At 38.3% G+C, this 18,093-nt stretch overlaps 1 protein-coding gene across 10 annotated transcripts in view; it reads left to right on the top strand.

Annotated features, from left to right (window-relative positions):
• MLLT10 (MLLT10 histone lysine methyltransferase DOT1L cofactor) overlaps nt 1-18,093 on the top strand; it is a 246,892-nt gene that overhangs the window by 208,021 nt on the left and 20,778 nt on the right. For all 10 annotated transcript variants that reach the window (XR_009699476.1, XM_061181604.1, XM_061181607.1 and 7 more), the window contains one exon: nt 10,710-10,888. Coding sequence is in view for 9 of the 10 variants with exons in the window: in XM_061181604.1 (XP_061037587.1) it covers nt 10,710-10,888 (179 nt within the window). In the remaining variant the exon portion in view is untranslated. The remainder of the gene's footprint in view (nt 1-10,709; nt 10,889-18,093) is intronic.

Genomic DNA, 18,093 nt, shown 5'->3' with positions numbered 1-18,093 from the left:
CTGGTCTGGTTTTGTTTTTCTTTCTTGTTTTTTAAGAGTGTTCAGCACTTTCCTCACATCTAAAAATATTTTTATTTTGAAACAGTGTCAAACTTATAGAAAAATTGCAGATATAGAGAACTTTATTTTCCTCAACCATTTGAGAGTAAGTCACAGTCATAGTGCCCCATCAGCCCTGAATACCTAAGTATTTCTTACAAACAAGGATATTCTCCTACAAAATCATTGTACAGCTATCAAGAACAGGAAATTAATATCACCATATTACTAGCATCTAGTCTTTAGACACCATCTGAGTTTTGACAGCTGCCTTAATTTTTGAGGATTATAGGCCAGTTATTTTGGATTTGTTTTTTTTTAAGTTACTAGGTTCAGGCTATTAGTTTTATTTTATTTATTTATTTATTTTTTTGGCCGCACCACGTGGCACGCAGGGATCTTAGTTCCCGACCAGGGATCCAACCCGTGCCCCCTGCGGTGGAAGCGTGGATTCTTAACCACTGGACCACCAGGGAAGACCCAGGGTTATATATTTTAGAAGTGATCTTTCCATTGCATTTTGTCACATTGCATGTAATGAGACTTTTCCAATGAAAAGGTTTTCTTTCCCCCTTATAGTTAGTATTTTGTGGAATAAACTGTGAGACTATGTAAATATTCCATTCCTCATCAAACTTTCAGTTTATTTCAGTATGGACTTACGGATTTGTATGGGTTATAATCGATTCGTTGTGATGCTCAGATTGTTCACAATTAGCCATTGGGAGCCCTTTAAGCTGACTCCATGTCCTTTTGATATGTCCCCACTATTCTTTTAATGCTTCCTTACTTTCTGACACTGCAAGTATATTAGTTTTCTCTTGCTGCTGTACCAAATTACCACAAATTTTAGCAGCTTAAAAACAGACAAATTTCTTAGTGCACAGTCAGAAGTCTGGGTTGGGCAAGCTGGTTTCTCTGCTTAGATTCTCACAAGGCTGAAATCACGGTGTTGGCCAGCTCTTACTGTCAGGAGACTCTGGGAACAACCCACTTCCAAGCTCATTCAGGTTGTTGGTGGAATCCAGTTCTTTCCTTGGAGTGGTAGAACCAAGGTCACCATTTCCGGTCAGTTAAGGGCCTCCCTTAGCTCCTAGAGGCTTCTCTCCCATCCTTGCACATGTGTCCCTATATCTTAGAGCCAGAAAAGGTGATGGTTTGAATCCTTTTCACACCTAGACTCTCTCTTGACGTCCCCTTCTGCCGCATTTCTCTTGCTTTCTCTTCTGCATCTCCCACTGACTCTTCTGCCCTTCTTTGGTTTTTAAGGGCTCATTCAATTACACTAGGCCCACCCTCATATTCAGAATAATCCACCTATTTTAAGGTCAGCTGATTAGTACCTTAATTCAATCTGCCAAGTGCCTTCAGAGCAGTACCTAGATTAGTGTTTGATTGAATAACCAGGAGATGGGAAACGTGGGGAATTCTGCTTACCAGAGAAGGATATCCCAAGTTCTTCTTTTTTATATAGAATGTCGTCCTTTCTCATATTTTTGATTTCTTCTCTTAGGTTCTTAATCATTTAAAATCTTTATCTCATAATCTTTATTTGCTGTTTCTATTTTCTAAGGTTCTTAGAAGATAGTCAAATCTTAATGTCCGCTAACTTGTGATCATGGGGATTGTTCTTTCCATGTTTTCTAATTTTGGATTGCAAACTCATTTTCTAGCCTGGGTTGAGGATATATCCCTTCAAAGAGGTTTTGCGTTTGCTTCTGCTATATATTCAAGTGACAGTACTGCCTGACCCCTTCTTATGTTGATTCAGTACTTGGGATTTACCAGACCAGGCAGATGGTGTAAGTTCAGACCCAAAACCTATTTGAAGGCAAGGCTGTGGCTGTAAATTGTCAAGGCAGATCTTCCATCCTCTATCCAAAGCTCAGGTCAAATTGGACAAACTTCCTTATTTTATTTTTCTCCCTGTGTATGCCGTGATTTTGGGGTTTTGTGTTTTGTGGGGGTCTTTGGGGGTGGAGTGGAGAAGGGATGGGTTAGTTTTCCCCTAAAAGTGTAGCCATGGGAAAGTCTAAACTATATAAACAAGGTCTCATCAATTTCAGCTTTCCCTCCATTGGAGACCCAAGGTTTTATCTCTTTTCCTTGTGGTGGGCATTAAAGCCAAAGCTCCTAGGTTCCTGACATAGGCTGGCTGCTTTAGGGCAGCTGTTAAAGCCTTTCCTCTTTATTTGGACCCCTAATTTTTTTTGTGTGGGTTTAGCTATTCACATCTAGGTACTTTTAATTAGGAAGGTTTTTAGGTTGTCGAGTCTGCCTTGTTGCCAGAAACAGAAATTCCCCCATTGATTGATTGATTGATTTTTTTAAACCACTTCATATTGGCTTCTGCAACTACTACTCCACTTGGGTCAGGAATAACTTTCACATTGTCAAGTCCAGTGAGTATTTTTCAGTTTTCTTCTCACATGACCATCTTACATCACTTCCCCTTCTCTTCTTTTTCCACTTCCCCTAACTTGGTTGTCCTACTGTTTTGACCATTTCTTTTTAGTTTTTTGTGACTTCTCCTTTATCCTGATTTGGTGTTGAAATTCCTTGGGGCTCACTCCTGAGCCTCTGCTTTGCTCACTCCATAATTCTCACCAAATTTAAGTTACTTAAAATCTTTTGTGTAAAGTATTGCAATAACTACCTAACTTATCTCCCTGATTCTACTCTTCTGTTGTCTTTTAAGGCATTGTTCACTTTGTATTCAAAGTGATCTCTTAAAAATATTATTCTGATCATGTCACTCTCTTGGTTAAGACGCTTTAATAGCTTTCCATTACTACAAAATTGGAAAGTCCTTTATGGCCTGCAAGGTTTTACCTGAGCTGACTCTTGGGCTGGATTCTAGCTTCTTTTTTTTTTTAGTTCCCCAACCAGGGATCAAACCGGCACCTCCTGCAGTGGAAGCTTGGAGTGGGTCCTAATCCCCCTACAACGGTCCTAACCACTGGACCACCGGGAGAAGTCCCTAGCTTCATTATGAGCATCTTGTTTCTTTGTTTATTATACCACAGTGGCTGTGTCCATTAGGGTCCATTGTACATAAGCCACAGAAGTAGGTTCTGTCAAATGTAAGCAAAAAGTAATTTATTGGATATATACAGTTATTTTAGAGAATTAATAGAAAAACCTTATTCTAAAACTTTTGGAGGAGAGAAATAAGGGTAGTTTAAAGGGCAAGGTGAACAAGAACTAATAGACTACTAATATTATTACCATTAGACTAACTTAGGTCTGATCATTCTCTGCCCTATGAGCATGCATTCAAGGTGTAAGTTCCCAGCAGAGACGGTTCGCCTCAGATTGGGTTACATGTTCATCCCTGGGCCAGGAGTGCATGAAGTGGAGGAGGGGTACTTCCCTAATAGAAAATAGGGTGCTATTTGGAAAAGAAATGGGAAAGAGGTCTAGGCAAGTAAAATTAGAACTTCCCCTAAGGACTTCCTTTTAGTTTATGTGTCACTTTACAAAGGCCTACCCTTTACTGCAAATTTTTCTTTTCTTTTTCTTTTCTTTGTTTTTTTTTTTGGTACTGCTAATCTTAAGTTACCCCTCATATTCTGTCATAGCACATTCTACTTTTTCATCATAGCACTAATATTTGCGTGATTATTTAACGTGTGACTCCTTCACTTTAAGCTCCACGAGTGCAAGGATGGTATCTGTTTTCTTCTTTGTAGCATCTTTAGCAGCAAGTATTGTATCTGGGCATATTAGGTGCATAAATATTTGTAGAATATTGTAAAATCAGGTCAACTGTGCAGTATTCAATTGATATCAAAATGATATTCAAAACATTTTAAAATATTTTAAAATGAAATCAGAAAATATGTATGGTAAGTGTAAGAGTATTAAAAATTCTTTGTCCAGTATATAGGCAACTATGTAGAGCAAAACCATAAACTCTGCACCAAAAAGTTTGAAAATATATAAAAATATTAACAGTCTTTGTGGTTGATTTTTTTTTCCTACTTTCCCATCTACTTAAAATTCTTAATAATGAGTATGTGTTGTTTTTACGGGTAAATTCAAAAGAAACAACATGTAATGAACAAAATTGGGATTGATGCAAAATACTTTACTCTGTCTACCAAATATAGCTTATCAAGTTTAGGTGATTCTAACTTCTAGATGCACTTCAGACACATCTTTCTTCATGGTCAGTTCTACTACCATTTTCAGAGGATCATAATCTTTCATCTAGTTTATGGAATAGCCTCTTAAATGATCTTTCTGTTTCCACTCTTCCTCCTTTCTATTCATTTGCTACATAGCAGTTAGAGGGATGATATTTTAAAAATCCAGTTCTCACTATTCGTCTTTATTGTCTTCCCATTGATCTTTTTAAAAAATATTTATTTATTTATTTTTGGCTGCGTTGGGTCTTTGTTGCTGTGCATGGGCTTTTCTCTAGTTGCAGAGAGCGGGGGCTACTCTTTGTTGCGGTGCGCGGGCTTCTCATTGTGGTGGCTTCTCCTGTTGCGGAGCATGGGCTGTAGGCACGCAGGCTTCAGTAGTTGTGGCTCGCGGGCTCTAGAGCGCAGGCTCAGTAGTTGTGGCACATGGGCCTAGTTGCTCCCTGGCGTGTGGGATCCTCCCGGACCAGGGCTCGAATCCGTGTCCCCTGCATTGGCAGGCGGATTCTTAACCGCTGTGCCACCAGGGAAGCCCCCCACTTCACCTTTAAGGAAAGAAGCTTAGGGAAGTTAAGTTGCTTGACCAAAGTCACGCAGCTGATCTCAGGTCCAAATGAGCCCAACCCTGCAAGTTTAATTACTAAGCTATACTGCCTTGCCAAATAGAATTTCACTCACTGAATACTGAATGATAATAATAAATATGTATTGCAAATCTAGTATGCCTGGCACTGCTCTAAGTACAACACTGGGAATAAGGCAGTGAACAAAGTGGACTCCCATCCTCATGGAGAGTACATTGCAGAGGGACATGGGAAAGACAGTGAAAAAAAGGAATAAGGAAAACATGCAGGATGATAAATGTGATAATGAGTATGGAGAAAAATAAAGCAGGGGAGTAGATGGGGGCAGTGAGGGGGTTGCAGTACTCAATAGGGTGGTCAAGGAAGGTCTCTCTGAGAAGGTGCCATTTGAGCCGAGACCTGAAGGGTACAAAGGCATCTGTGAGGAACCCAAGGAAACTTCGGACAGAGGAGGAGACGCAAGCACGGTCTGTCTGGCATACCCTGATGCTAAGAACCCCAGAAGGGGAGCCTTTTTCAGGACAGCTGCACGTTATACCTGCGCTGCTTCTCTCCCTCGGGTGCCTGTGGGTGGGTGAGCAGGTCTCCGGCCTCACCGTCACCACACGTGACGGCTGACCCTGGCTGGTCCTAAGCCGGGGCCTCCTCTTTCTCCAGTTCCATTTGCCAGAATTCATTCCACACGAGGAGCGCTCCTCCCGACACTGCTCATTCCACATGTCCTCCCACGCTTGCTTACACACAGGTAAAAATGTGGTCATGCACCTTTGTTTGCCCATTGGATTAACAAAGATGTAAAGACTAGATAAAATCGAGTGTGAGGTAGAAAACAGGCACTTGGTCTCTGTTGGTGGAGAGTGTAAACCAGTACAACTACCCTGAACGGCAGGTGCACAATACTGTATCCTAAACAGGTGAATTTGAGGGTATTTTCCTTGAGCTTGTGCATTGCAGGATTCAGTTCTATTTAATTAGATGAATGTCACCTGATTTAGATTAAAATAGCATATAACTTGTAAAAGATGAAAATAGAGTGAAGTTAAATAGAAAGCAGGTACAGAACAATCTAAGGAGGATTATTTGCCTTGTGGAAAAGGATCTAGAGGTCTTAGTGAACGGTTAATGCTGTACCATCATACCTGAGGTATGAGGGAGTTGAGGTGAGCCAGTGATCCTCATTTGCAGAAAAAGATTTAGAATTCCATGCTTTCCTGACTTGATAGGAAAGGAAAATTTTGATTTCTTCTATTTTATTACAGTAACCTGAGTACCAGTTTCAAAGTGTGATTGCTGCGTTTTTAGCTGTGCAGTTTCCCATTTAAGATCAAGCTAATGCAGTATAAAAACAGACTTAAGTTTAGAGATTGAAGATCCTCAAACACACCACAGTTTTGCTTCTCAGTATTATACTTTCATGATATATTATTGCATGTGGTAATGGTATTTGCAGTTTTCAAAGTGTAGTACGGACATTAGAGGACCTGACAATTAAAATACTGTACTTCCCTGACTTAAAGATAAATTTTAACTAGAGCACTAACTCTAAAATAGCTATAGCTACCATTTATGGCAACTTACTGTGTATTAGGCACTGTTAGAGCCTTTACATGGGTATTCTCAAAAACCTTTAAGGTAGCTATTATCTTGGTTTTTAGAAAAGAACAGTATGGAGGCTCACAAAGTTTAAGATCGCAAGGTTGGGAGAGCCAGGACGTTTGTCTCAGTCAAAAACTTGTCCCGTTGTGATGTCCTGTTGTGATTTCAGCCTACTGCCTCCAGCTCACTTTTGTCTTTTAGTTTTGGGAATTGGAGATTCCACGTATAGTATGCTTTTCGACATTAAAAAAAATCAGCACTCTACCTTTTAAGGTACTTTGAAAAAGCTGAGTTCAAGTACTTCTCTCTGGAACTCTTCCACCCCAGTCTCTTCCTCTGAACTTAAGTCTTTTTTTGTATCATATGTCCTTCTTATGGTATTTAGCATTTCCCTCCTGTATCATAGTAGCTTGGGAGTACTTATTAGCTCTGCTGTGAGACTATAAATTCTTTGAAGGATGAATTCCTTTCTGTTCTTTGCTATCTTCATTGCCTTTTTAAAATTTACTATTAGAACCTCAGTAAGTATTTGTTGAAAGAACTATGGGGTAAACAACTTAAAACAATTTTTTTTTCTCACCAATGTGCCTGTCCTTTGGAATGTAGGTTTATAAATATTCACTGCATTTATGTGCTCTTTTCTGTCCTCCACAGCCAAACTTCTTAAAAGAGTTATCTTGCCAAAATTTCTTGTTACTTTTCATGACTCCTTTTTCTGGCTTTACCTTAAATGACCAATAGAATCATTTGACCTTTTCCTTTGAAATTCTCTTAGGTGGTTTCTAAGATTCTCTCTCTTTGTTTCCTTATTTTGTTCTTTGTGGTCCGTCTTTCTTTGTCTACCCTTTAAATGGTAATGTTCCCTAGGTCCTGTCTTTAGCCCTCTTCTCTTGAGCACACCGAGAACTTCCCTGGTTGATCTCAATTTTCCTTGCCTTGCCTTTGACCAGCTTCCATATCACAGGTTTTTAATCAAATACTTACAGGAGCTAGGTAGGTAACATAAATGAGTGACGAAGAGGTGAAGCATAAGGAATGGTGGGACTCTGGTGGATTAAAGAATCAATGCCCTGTCCAGGGCTCCAGCGGATTGTTGCTATTTCGGAATATAGTATCCAGTGTTGACAGAGCTTCAGGTTTTTCAGGAGAAATTAGAAATCTAGACTTTTTAATATGAAATTTCCATGTTTCTAAGTATGAACTAGTTAGCAAGCCAACAATAAGCCTTTTTGAGTTTTCACATTTACTTATTCTATCTTTGTCATCCTTCTGACTCCTGATTTGTATCTCCAGACCTGGTTTTTCTGCTGAGCTTCAGGCTCATCCCATTCTGTTTTAGATGATCTAGGAGTTTTGTGTCCCACAGGCATCTCAAAGACTGTGATGATCAACCTCAACCTCAAACATGTAATTAGGAAGTGGTTTCGGTTGTAAAGTCACATGGCTATGAGTTTGACTCTTGGTTCTACCATCTACTAGGTCACTAAAGAAATTAGTTTATTTCTTCAAACTTCTGTTTTCTCTTATGTAAAATGGGAGTAATATTTACTTCATTGGTCTGTTGTCCTAGCACAGTGACCTACACATAGTAACAAGTGCTGGATACTCTCAGTTGCTGTTTCTACTTCAGTGAATGTTACCACTCTCACAATCACTTACTGGTGTTTAAGAGTCATTTTTGACTCTTCCCTCTTTTTTTTCTTCAGATCTAATTAGTTACCAGTCCTATGAATGTTATCTTTCTAATGTCTCATTACTGCTGTTACCTTAGGTTTGTTTTTTTAAAATATTATTTTTGCTCATCAGTATCATTGTAGGAGCCCTTAACAGCTTTCTCAGTCTCTGTTTAAATCCCCTCCCCAATCTGTTCTCAGCCTTGTGCCAGTGATTTATTTATGTTTTGCTGAAACACCAATCTGATCACACCAAACTTCTGCTTACAGTACTTTGGTGGCTTCCTATTGTCTCTAAGTTTTTAACTTTTAACATTTTAACTTTTAATGTTCTGCTTGATTTGATTCCTGCTTATTTTTTAGCCTCATTTCCTGCTTAAGCTACACGGATGGCACTTATAAGTTCTTAGAATCTACCTGGCTCTGTGGCACATGTTTCTTCCTCAGAATGCCCTTCACCTCTGTCCTGCAGCTCGTTTAGAAATTAGCTTTAAAGGCACCCATCTCTCCCAGTTCGCCTTTTTTTTTTTTTTTTAATAGCTACTCTATTTATTTATTTATTTATTTATTTTTAGCTGTGTTGGGTCTTCGTTTCGTGCGAGGGCTTTCTCTAGTTGCTGCAAGCAGGGGCCACTCTTCATCGCGGTGCGCGGGTCTCTCACTATCGCGGCCCCTCCCGTTGCGGGGCACAGGCTCCAGACGCACAGGCTCAGTGGTTGTGGCTCACGGGCCCAGCTGCTCCGCGGCATGTGGGATCTTCCCAGACCAGGGCTCGAACCCGTGTCCCCTGCATTAGCAGGCAGATTCTCAACCACTGCGCCACCAGGGAAGCCCCCAGTTCGCTTTTTGACCCCATCCTCTCTCACTCCAGGTCTGGGTTAGATACCCCTCTTTATGCACTCATAGCCTCCCAAGGATATCTCTATCATAGTAATCTTCATGGTCTTTTGTAATTGTCTCTTTTTTCCACTAAGCTTCTTGAAGGCGGAGACCACATATCTTGAATGGCTTTGTATCTCTAGGGCTTAGAATAATGTCTGGCAAACAGTGAGCTCTCAGATGTTTGTGGAATGAATGTATTTGTTAAGTGGATAAATTATCTTTATTCTGGAGAAATTGTAGATATAAAAAGGATCTTAGGAGCCTCAATTATAGTTGTAAGGCCTTTAAAAATGTCCCAATTTTTGTATTCCCCTTGTTTGAAGATTATAGGTACTTTTATTTATTATGAATCAATAATATTTATATTCTTTAGAACAAAGTAAATTTTACTGTTGATATAAATAACTAATTGTTGCCTTCAAGCACTGTGTGTTCTCAAAAAATTTTTTTTGACTGTAGCCTACTTAGGTTCTTTTTTTCTGCTTTCCTCTTGTTCATAGTGTCAAGTTCTTAAGATCTTATTCGCTCCCACCCTCCCCAGAGCCCTGGTTTATTGTAAGATTTCTCAGCTTGCATTGCTGTTGACTCTGTGGGCCAGATACTTCTTAGTCGTGAGGAGCTGTCTTGTGCGCTGTACGGTGTTGAGCAGCATCCCTGGCCATTACCTACTAGACGCCAGGAGCACCTCCTAGTTTTGACAACCAAAAATGTGTCCAGACATTGTCAGGTGTCTCCTGTGAAGCAGGATCACCCCTGGTTCAGAACCCCACTGGTTTATAGAGATTCCTGTCTCTTAACCTTGATCCTCAAAGAGCCTTTCCTTCTCTGTGGACTCTTTGTTATCAGCATAAGAGCATGATCTCCCATCTTGGAAAAAAAAAAAAAAAAAACCCACCAAACACTTTTTAAAGTAACTCCTTGTTTCTTCTTAACTTTTGCTCATTTTCTCTTTCTGTCCTCTGTCCATCCACTTTTCTAGAGTGAATTGCTTCTACTCTTTCTTTCTGGCTTTTTACCCCTGTGGTGCTACTGAAAATGCTTTCAAATCTCTTTCCTCTTTCCCTGTGTTCTCTGAAGTGAATGCTACCACCACCTAGCTTTCCACGTCACCATCATCTCTTAATCCTCTGTTCCCTGGCCACCCCGACTGCTACTTAGATGCCCCATTCGGTCAGTCATAAAGCCCTGTTTATTCTACCTCCTGAGTATCTATAGAACCCACCTGTATTCTCTATTCTCACTGCTGTGTCCCGCCAGTGGCGTCAGGCTCTTTGTTGTTCTCGGAATATCAAGTCTAGTCCTGTTCCATTTTATTTTCTGCTCTGTAACGTGGATGACCTTTCTAAAACAAAGTCTCTTCCCATTTCAGACCTTTTCAATCATGAGTGCTGGGGCTCTAGTATCTGCATTTTTGAAAGGCTTACCAAGTGATTTTTATACAACTCTAATTTCTTCATTCTCCTATTTCAGAAACATGTCACTGCTCTTAGGAATTCCTAAAACCCTTATTATTATTTTTACAAAGCACTTCCTGATGTGATCTGTGTCTCTTAACAAATCATCTTTGACGTATAAAAAATGTCTTAGTTTCTTTAAGACAAGTGCTTTATGAAAAGTCAGTATTTATACATTTAGTTACTGTTTTTTTTTGACATCAATAAAATTTATCATTGTGGGAGGGATCAGGAGGAAAGGTGGGTATTCTAACATATCGATTAATGTTGTGTGTCTGTGACAGATTTGACTGCTAAATTATAAAATATTTAAATAAGATTTTTTTCTTGTAGGTATTTATAGCAGCAGTGATGTAGCAGTATCATTTCCAAATGTAGCATCTGGCTCAGGATCGAGTACTCCTGTCTCCAGTTCTCATTTACCTCAGCAACCTTCTGGGCATTTACAGCAAGTGGGAGCGCTCTCCCCGTCTGCTGGGTCATCTGCACCCTCTGCTGTTGCTACAACTCAGGTAAATTATTACAGTGTTACAAAGTAACATGTACATCCGTTTGTCTTTTTTTTTTTTTAAACATCTTTATTGGAGTATAATTGCTTTACAATGGTGTGTTAGTTTCTGCTGTATAACAAAGTGAATCAGCTATACATATTCATGTATCCCCATATCTCCTCCCTCTTGCGTCTCCCTCCCACCCTCCCTATCCCACCCCTCTAGGTGGTCACAAAGCACCAAGCTGATCTCCCTGTGCTATGCGGCTGCTTCCCACTAGCTATCTATTTACATTTGGTAGTGTATATATGTTCATGCCACTCTCTCACTTTGTCCCAGTTTACCCTTCCCCCTCCCCGTGTCCTCAAGTCCATTCTCTACGTCTGCGTCTTTATTCCTGTCCTGCCCCTAGGTTCTTCAGAACCATTTTTTTTTGTTTTTTTAGATTCCATATATATGTGTTAGCATACAGCATTTGTTTTTGTCTTTCTGACTTACTTCACTCTGTATGACAGACTCTAGGTCCATCCACCTCACTACAAATAACTCAATTTCGTTTCTTTTTATGGCTGAGTAATATTCCATTGTATATATGTGCCACATCTTCTTTACCCATTCATCTGTCGATGGACACTTAGGTAGCTTCCATGTCCTGGCTATTGTAAATAGAGCTGTGATGAACATTGTGGTACATGTCTCTTTGAATTATGGTTTTCTCAGGGTATATGCCCAGTAGTGGGATTGCTGGGTCGTATGGTAGTTCTATTTTTAGTTTTTTAAGGAACCTCTATACTGTTCTCCATAGTGGCTATATCAGTTTACATTCCCACCAACAGTGCAAGAGGGTTCCCTTTTCTCCACACCCTCTCCAGCATTTATTGTTTGTAGATTTTTTGATGATGGTCATTCTGACCGGTGTGAGGTGATACCTCATTGTAGTTTTGATTTGCATTTCTCTGATGATTAATGATGTTGAGCATCTTTTCATGTGTTTGTTAGCAATCTGTATATCTTCTTTGGGGAAATATCTATTTAGGTCTTCTGCCCATTTTTGGATTGGGTTGTTTGTTTTCTTGATATTGAGCTGCATGAGCTGCTTGTATATTTTGGAGATTAATCCTTTGTCAGTTGCTTCGTTTGCAAATGAAAGTAAGTTAGATTATAGGCGAGATAAATGAAATAGGGCTTCCTATAGGAATTTATGAAATATCTCAACCTGTATTGACACGAGTGGAAATAATACACATTTTTACATGATATTCATAGGAGAGCACAAAAGAATATGTTGGCACCAACTGATTCTTTTCAATTTCTGAGTTTCTGATTTTGTCCTAATGATGTAAAATAGTAATTTGGGGGGAGCTTTTATTCCCTCTTTTAAAAGTAGGACTTACAAAGTATGAACCACTTTTGGACTTCTGTGGTTTTAAAAATTCCTTTCATAATTTTAAAATCACAGAAATAATATATGAATATCTGCAGTGTAAATTTTTAAAAACCAGTGAAGGAGAATATAGGATTAAGAGTGAATGATTCCTTTAAATACTTATATGGTGTTCTTTCTTATGAGAAAGAAGGAATATTTATAGTATTATAAATAATGGTGACTATGTTGGTGGTTTTGCATTTATTTATCCTTTTCCTTCATTTTAGATCTGGAACTTGATAGGTGACCTAGTCTACAGGAATGCTCTAAGAGCCAGAGTCAAACCAGAGAAATCATAATTATATAAATAGGATAGTAAATGGGCACAGCTGTGCGTGCACGCGCACACACACACGTGCGCAAACATGCACACACACGCGCACACATGTGCACACACGCACAGACACACACACACACACACAAGCACACACCCTCACTCCCCATCCGCAACCCCCACGTTTCCTCAAAGGTAATAATTTAAAATTCCTAAAGTATATATATTTTTTCTTTATTTGGAATTCTTTATAATTTTATTATTTTCATTTTACGCAATGCCTCTAATAGTCTCAGAGTTTTAAGAAAATTATGACAAAGACAAATGTCTAATTATAAACAACTAGTTAAGTAGTTGTTTGTAAGTTGCTGTAAACTTATGCTTTATGTATGTGTTCATAATTTCTATTGTACGGGCCTTAGAATATATGTACACTTTTCCAGCATTTTCTGTAAGTTGTACATTCAAAGCACAGCATTAAGTTATTTTTAAAGTATGTAATGGTGTAGTGCAAATGATCACTATTATAATTAGATGAAGAATTAGAATAAACAACAGTTCAGCACAGAAAAACAATGGCATGGTTAGTGGTATTGTCTTTGAAAATGAAAGTTAACAATTTGGTGAACTTCTCAATCTGAAGGGGAGTTTGACTAGTTTAGGAGAGTTCTTCTCTAGCTCATTTCACTAGCCTTGGTGAGGTATAGGCATAATGATAGGGGTTTGGGGTTAGAGAGGGCGAAAGGATAAATGAGAAAATGGCTCTTACTAATAGTTTTATCTCTTTTAATTAAGTGTAACCATATGCTGTTTGATAGCTTTATATCCTTGGAAAGAGTCACATGAACATTTTCAGTGTGTATTTTTCTTTCCTTTCTTTCTAAAAGTCTGTTTTAATTACCCTCTGGTTAATTCCAGGCTGAATTAAGCAAAAGTCTCATTTCTTCCCATTCATTATGTTTGTGGTTTTGGGGGTTGGCTTTAGGGAGGTGGGTGGGGGAAGTGGTAGTGAAGAGAAATTTATAGCTAGAGGGAAAATTCCACTTAACATATGACTCAGCTGAAGAACAAAGAAATCATAGTTGCAAGTAATCCAGGATTCAGTCCAATTAAAATCTTCACTGTTTATCCTCTTCCCTGTTTCAGTAAGATGGGTCTCTTATAAATATGATCATCCAGTGAGACTCACATGCTGCATGCCGAGACAGCTGCATCTGTGTTTCTGTCCAGCAGTAAACACTTTCTGCCTTCAAGCCAGAGCTTATTTAGCCTGGCTTATCTGGTGCTGCTGTAGCAACCATCAGTCTCCAGGCAACTGAGGCAGGTTGACCTCTGAGTTGAACTGAGTGCAGAGCTACTTCAGTTTAGCTGCCTTAGACAATAGTATTGGTGTTGAATGTGCAAAGTGTGAATTTTCTAGGCAATGTGCAAAGGAAAGGATAGAGAAATATTTAGAATAAATCGAATGTTTAGATAGAACTCCTAAAATTGTGATGCACTTGGTAATTTAATCTTCTTTCCAAAATGACAAAAGTTTATTTGTTTAACTTTCATATAGGCCTTGTATGTTTTCAGATCATGCAATTCAGTGTGTTTAGATAATCACATCCTAGCCTTTTATTTAGAGTTTCTTTATAGGTAGTTTATTTAAAAATGAAGAGAGTAGTGCTATAAGTGTGTAAATTAAAACTATCAATATTTAAAATATAATTATAGAAGCCTTGTTACAATTATTGAGAAAACCATCACACCAGCAAGCAAATGTTTTAAAAAATATAAATCAGAGAATAGAAGTGTTAAATTTGAACGATGTGTTGACTTTCCTCCTTTCCCTCCCAAAAACTTAATGAAAGTAGTAATTTTTAGTGATGGGCTTGGTGCCAGCAGGATAAAAATCCGTAGGTCATTCTTGATCTTTCTGGCCTTGGTTTTAAGTAAGATAGACAGGCCTCTTCTTTGGTTTATTTGCTGTCTTAGGGATTGTTCCCAGGCAAGTGGTCAGGGAAGTAAGATCAGGAAGAGCTAATAGAAATTAAAAACTGAAACTAGATTTGTGCCTTTAATGGGGCAAAAAGGAGACACTTTTTAAAATGTGGGGAGACAAAGTCTGATGCTTAGCAGCCCTAATTTGAAAAAAAACCTTTAAAAATGCTTGATAACCTAGTTTTATATTGTTTGATGTCAAATCCTTTTGTTTTATTTGATAAAATTGTTTTTAGGCTAATTATTCCTTCACAGATATCAGCAATATAGTTACAATTATAGTTCCTTAACATTATTGAGAGATAGAACTGCTGTCCTTGTGATGTTTTAATGGTGGGTGCTCTGCTGTTGTATCATGGGTAGAGGTATAAATTAGTTTCTGTAGGTGTGCCATTAATTTTTCATTTTGCCTTTCAAATTCCACTGTTTCTTAGTTCTGCATTCGTTCTGTTTTGTCTTTGGAGGAATTCTGGTGCTTTTGTTTGAAGGATGATTGCTTTAATAGAGTTTAAGACAGAATGTAATGAAAATAATTGTATTCTAATATGTCTTGCATTCTGAGTTTTGCTTTTGGATACAGTCTTCATGTAGATAATCATGGTTCCTTGTTTACTCTGTGTTACTATTATAAAAATGATATAGGTTTAAAAGTAATTTAATTGAAGGAACTTCTAAGGTTTATTTATGTGATATTTAGTAAATGCAGATAAATTTAATTATTTTAAAGGTATAATTTAGTGACTAATGTTTTGCAGATTTCTGTGAGACTTTTACTTCAAGTATCTTAACTTTGGTGTGTGTGTTGGGGAGTTGTCTTAGATATAATCCTGATTTCCTTTCAGATGATGTCTGATAGGGCACTTTGATTCTGTTTGGGAAAATGGTTCAGTTTCCCAGGCCGATTCACCTGTCTTTGGAGGAGCTCTGACTTGATTGGTCAGAACGAAAGTTTCATCTATTTTATTTTATTTTACTTTATTTTATTGTTGTATCCTGCTTTTTTATTTATTTATTTATTTATTTATTTATTTTTAGGGCTGCATTGGGTCTTGCTGCATGCAGGCTTTCTCTAGTTGCGGCGAGCGGGGGCTACTCTTCGTTGCGGTGCGCGGGCTTCTCATTGCGGTGGCTTCTCTTGTTGCGGAGCACGGGCTCTAGGCACGTGGGCTTCAATAGTTGCGGTACGCGGGCTCAGTAGTTGTGGCTTGCGGGCTCTAGAGCGCAGGCTCAGTAGTTGTGGCACACGGGCTTAGTTGCTCCGCAGCATGTGAGATCTTCCCGGACCAGGGCTCGAACCCGTGTCCTCTGCATTGGCAGACGGATTCTTAACCGCTGCACCACCAGGGAAGTCCCTGTTTTAAATAGTTACATAATGACTTGTAATTTTAAGGAAGTTCACATTCTGAGCAGAATAAGTTTTTGTAAGTGCTTTCTAACGTTACTTACTTTTGGATGATGAAGAGGTTAAGTGACATAGATCATGAGCCTGTGTTGAGGGGTATCTCTTTGAAAAAACATTCTTAGGAATTTTACTGTGTCTGTGTGGCACAATGCAAAATAGCAGAAATTTGGGTCCGAAATCCTAGATTCCTGGAGCATTGCTGCTCACTAGTGTGTCTGTGGGTAGGTCTTTTACATTTGTGGATGTTGATTTTTTTTTCATATGTGAAATGGAATACTTTAAATACCTGTTCTACCTGCAGTACAGGTATATTCTGAAGTTCAAGCTAGAATAAGTACTTTGCAGACCATGAAGTACTTTGGAATTAATGGTTATTACACCCATTTAGTCATTTCACATACAGCTGTTGACTAAGGTCTTTTCCATTCTTAAATTATTTCAATAGCCTCTTTAGTCCTAGGGACTTAATTTCCACCCCAAAAGGTAGGTGATATATTGATTAGATATTGACCAATTAAGAAACCTGCTTAGAATTGGTGGTTATTCTGCACAGTCCTGTTGTTCAATCGTGAGTGTTCGTTGATGGTTTAACTACAATTTAATCCCTCCCACTACTTTATAAACTCAATTGTGGGGCATTTCAGCATTAGCCTAAACAATGGTTTTGAATACGTTAAGCTCCTAACAATTAGGGAGCAGTTTGGGGCATTGAATAAAGTGGAATGATGCAATTGAACCTGACAGCTTTAACAGTCAGCCTACTCATGGGACCTGAAAGTTGTTCACACATGGTTTCTTCTCTCATCACACGCTGAGTATTAAAGCCCGATGGTGGTAGCTGACACAGAAATGGGTCTGTTATCAGGATACATTTTAGAGTACAAAGTTCGGATTGAGTTGGAGAATATATGAAACTTTCTATTGTTCTCCAGTTTTTCCTGGAAACTTTTCTAGTCAAACAAATTGTGTATAAATTGTCATTAAAATATTTGAATCCTTACATTATATTTGCTGTATTGCTATGTTATTATAGAATATATAGATTAAAATATCATTGCATAATGAGACAATACCATCTAATTTTTCTTAGGGAAATGTTTTACTCTGAAATATAACCATGTTAATATCAGAATATAATTGTCAAATTATGTTCTCTAATGAAGTTAATGGAAAAGATGGAAACCATAATAGCTTATGAAAAAAAGTTTTAAATAACAAGGTAAAGTTTGAGTGCTTGCCATCTGCCACGCATTCTTCTCAGCCCTTACGTGCAGTAACTCAAGTCTCACAGTATTCTTATGAGGAAGGTACTATTTCTATCTCCATTTTTACAGATGGAAAGTGAAGACAGAGAGCTTTAGTGCCTCACCCAAGGTGAGATAGTTTGTCTTATGGCCGGTATAGTGATAACAAAAAGTTTTTTCTTGTAAGAGTATGGATGAAGTAGGAATTTTTAAAAATAATACTATTTAGTGAGCTGACAGTATTTCAGAAGAATGCATTTTTAAGTCATGTGTCAGGGTTGGAAAGTTTGAAGAAGAAGCTACTGTGTTTTAGAGCTTGTTTGAATCATTTGACTTTAATGTTTATTGACAGGTTAATTGTGCATTTAAAAAATGCTTGCTATGACCTCTTCCTGTATGATTGAAGCATGAAGTTTCATACTCACCTCTAAATGATGCATTGCAATGATACTTTCCAAAGGTGAAATTTTGATAGGTACTGTTCTTTCAAACCTAATTTTTCTTCTTTATACTTTTTCTTCCTTTACCAACATTAGGGAGGGAAAAAAAATTACCAAAACAATACCCACTTTTAAGTCTGATACTCAGATAATTGAGTAGATTTAGCCTGATTTTTTTCCTCTCTACTACTAACTCCTTTAGCCAAGTGCCTAGGAATTTGGTAGACTTACTTCACTCTACAGCTAGAACTCTTTCAAAACTTCTCTGTGGTCATAAGGAGACATTTGAAATGTAAGAGGTGAACTATTAATGGGAAAATTCAAGCTGAAATATAATTTTAATCTTGTTAATATTTTAATAGGGTATGTCAGTCTACTTAGGAAACACTAAATTTCTCTGATTTATTTTGAGTTGCACTACTCCCTTGGTGTAGGGGCTTGCATATCTTTCTAGATG

This window comes from Eubalaena glacialis, chromosome 2, assembly GCF_028564815.1.
Source record: "Eubalaena glacialis isolate mEubGla1 chromosome 2, mEubGla1.1.hap2.+ XY, whole genome shotgun sequence".
Lineage (NCBI taxonomy): Eukaryota > Metazoa > Chordata > Mammalia > Artiodactyla > Balaenidae > Eubalaena > Eubalaena glacialis.
This window is presented reverse-complemented; position numbering and strand designations above follow the sequence as displayed.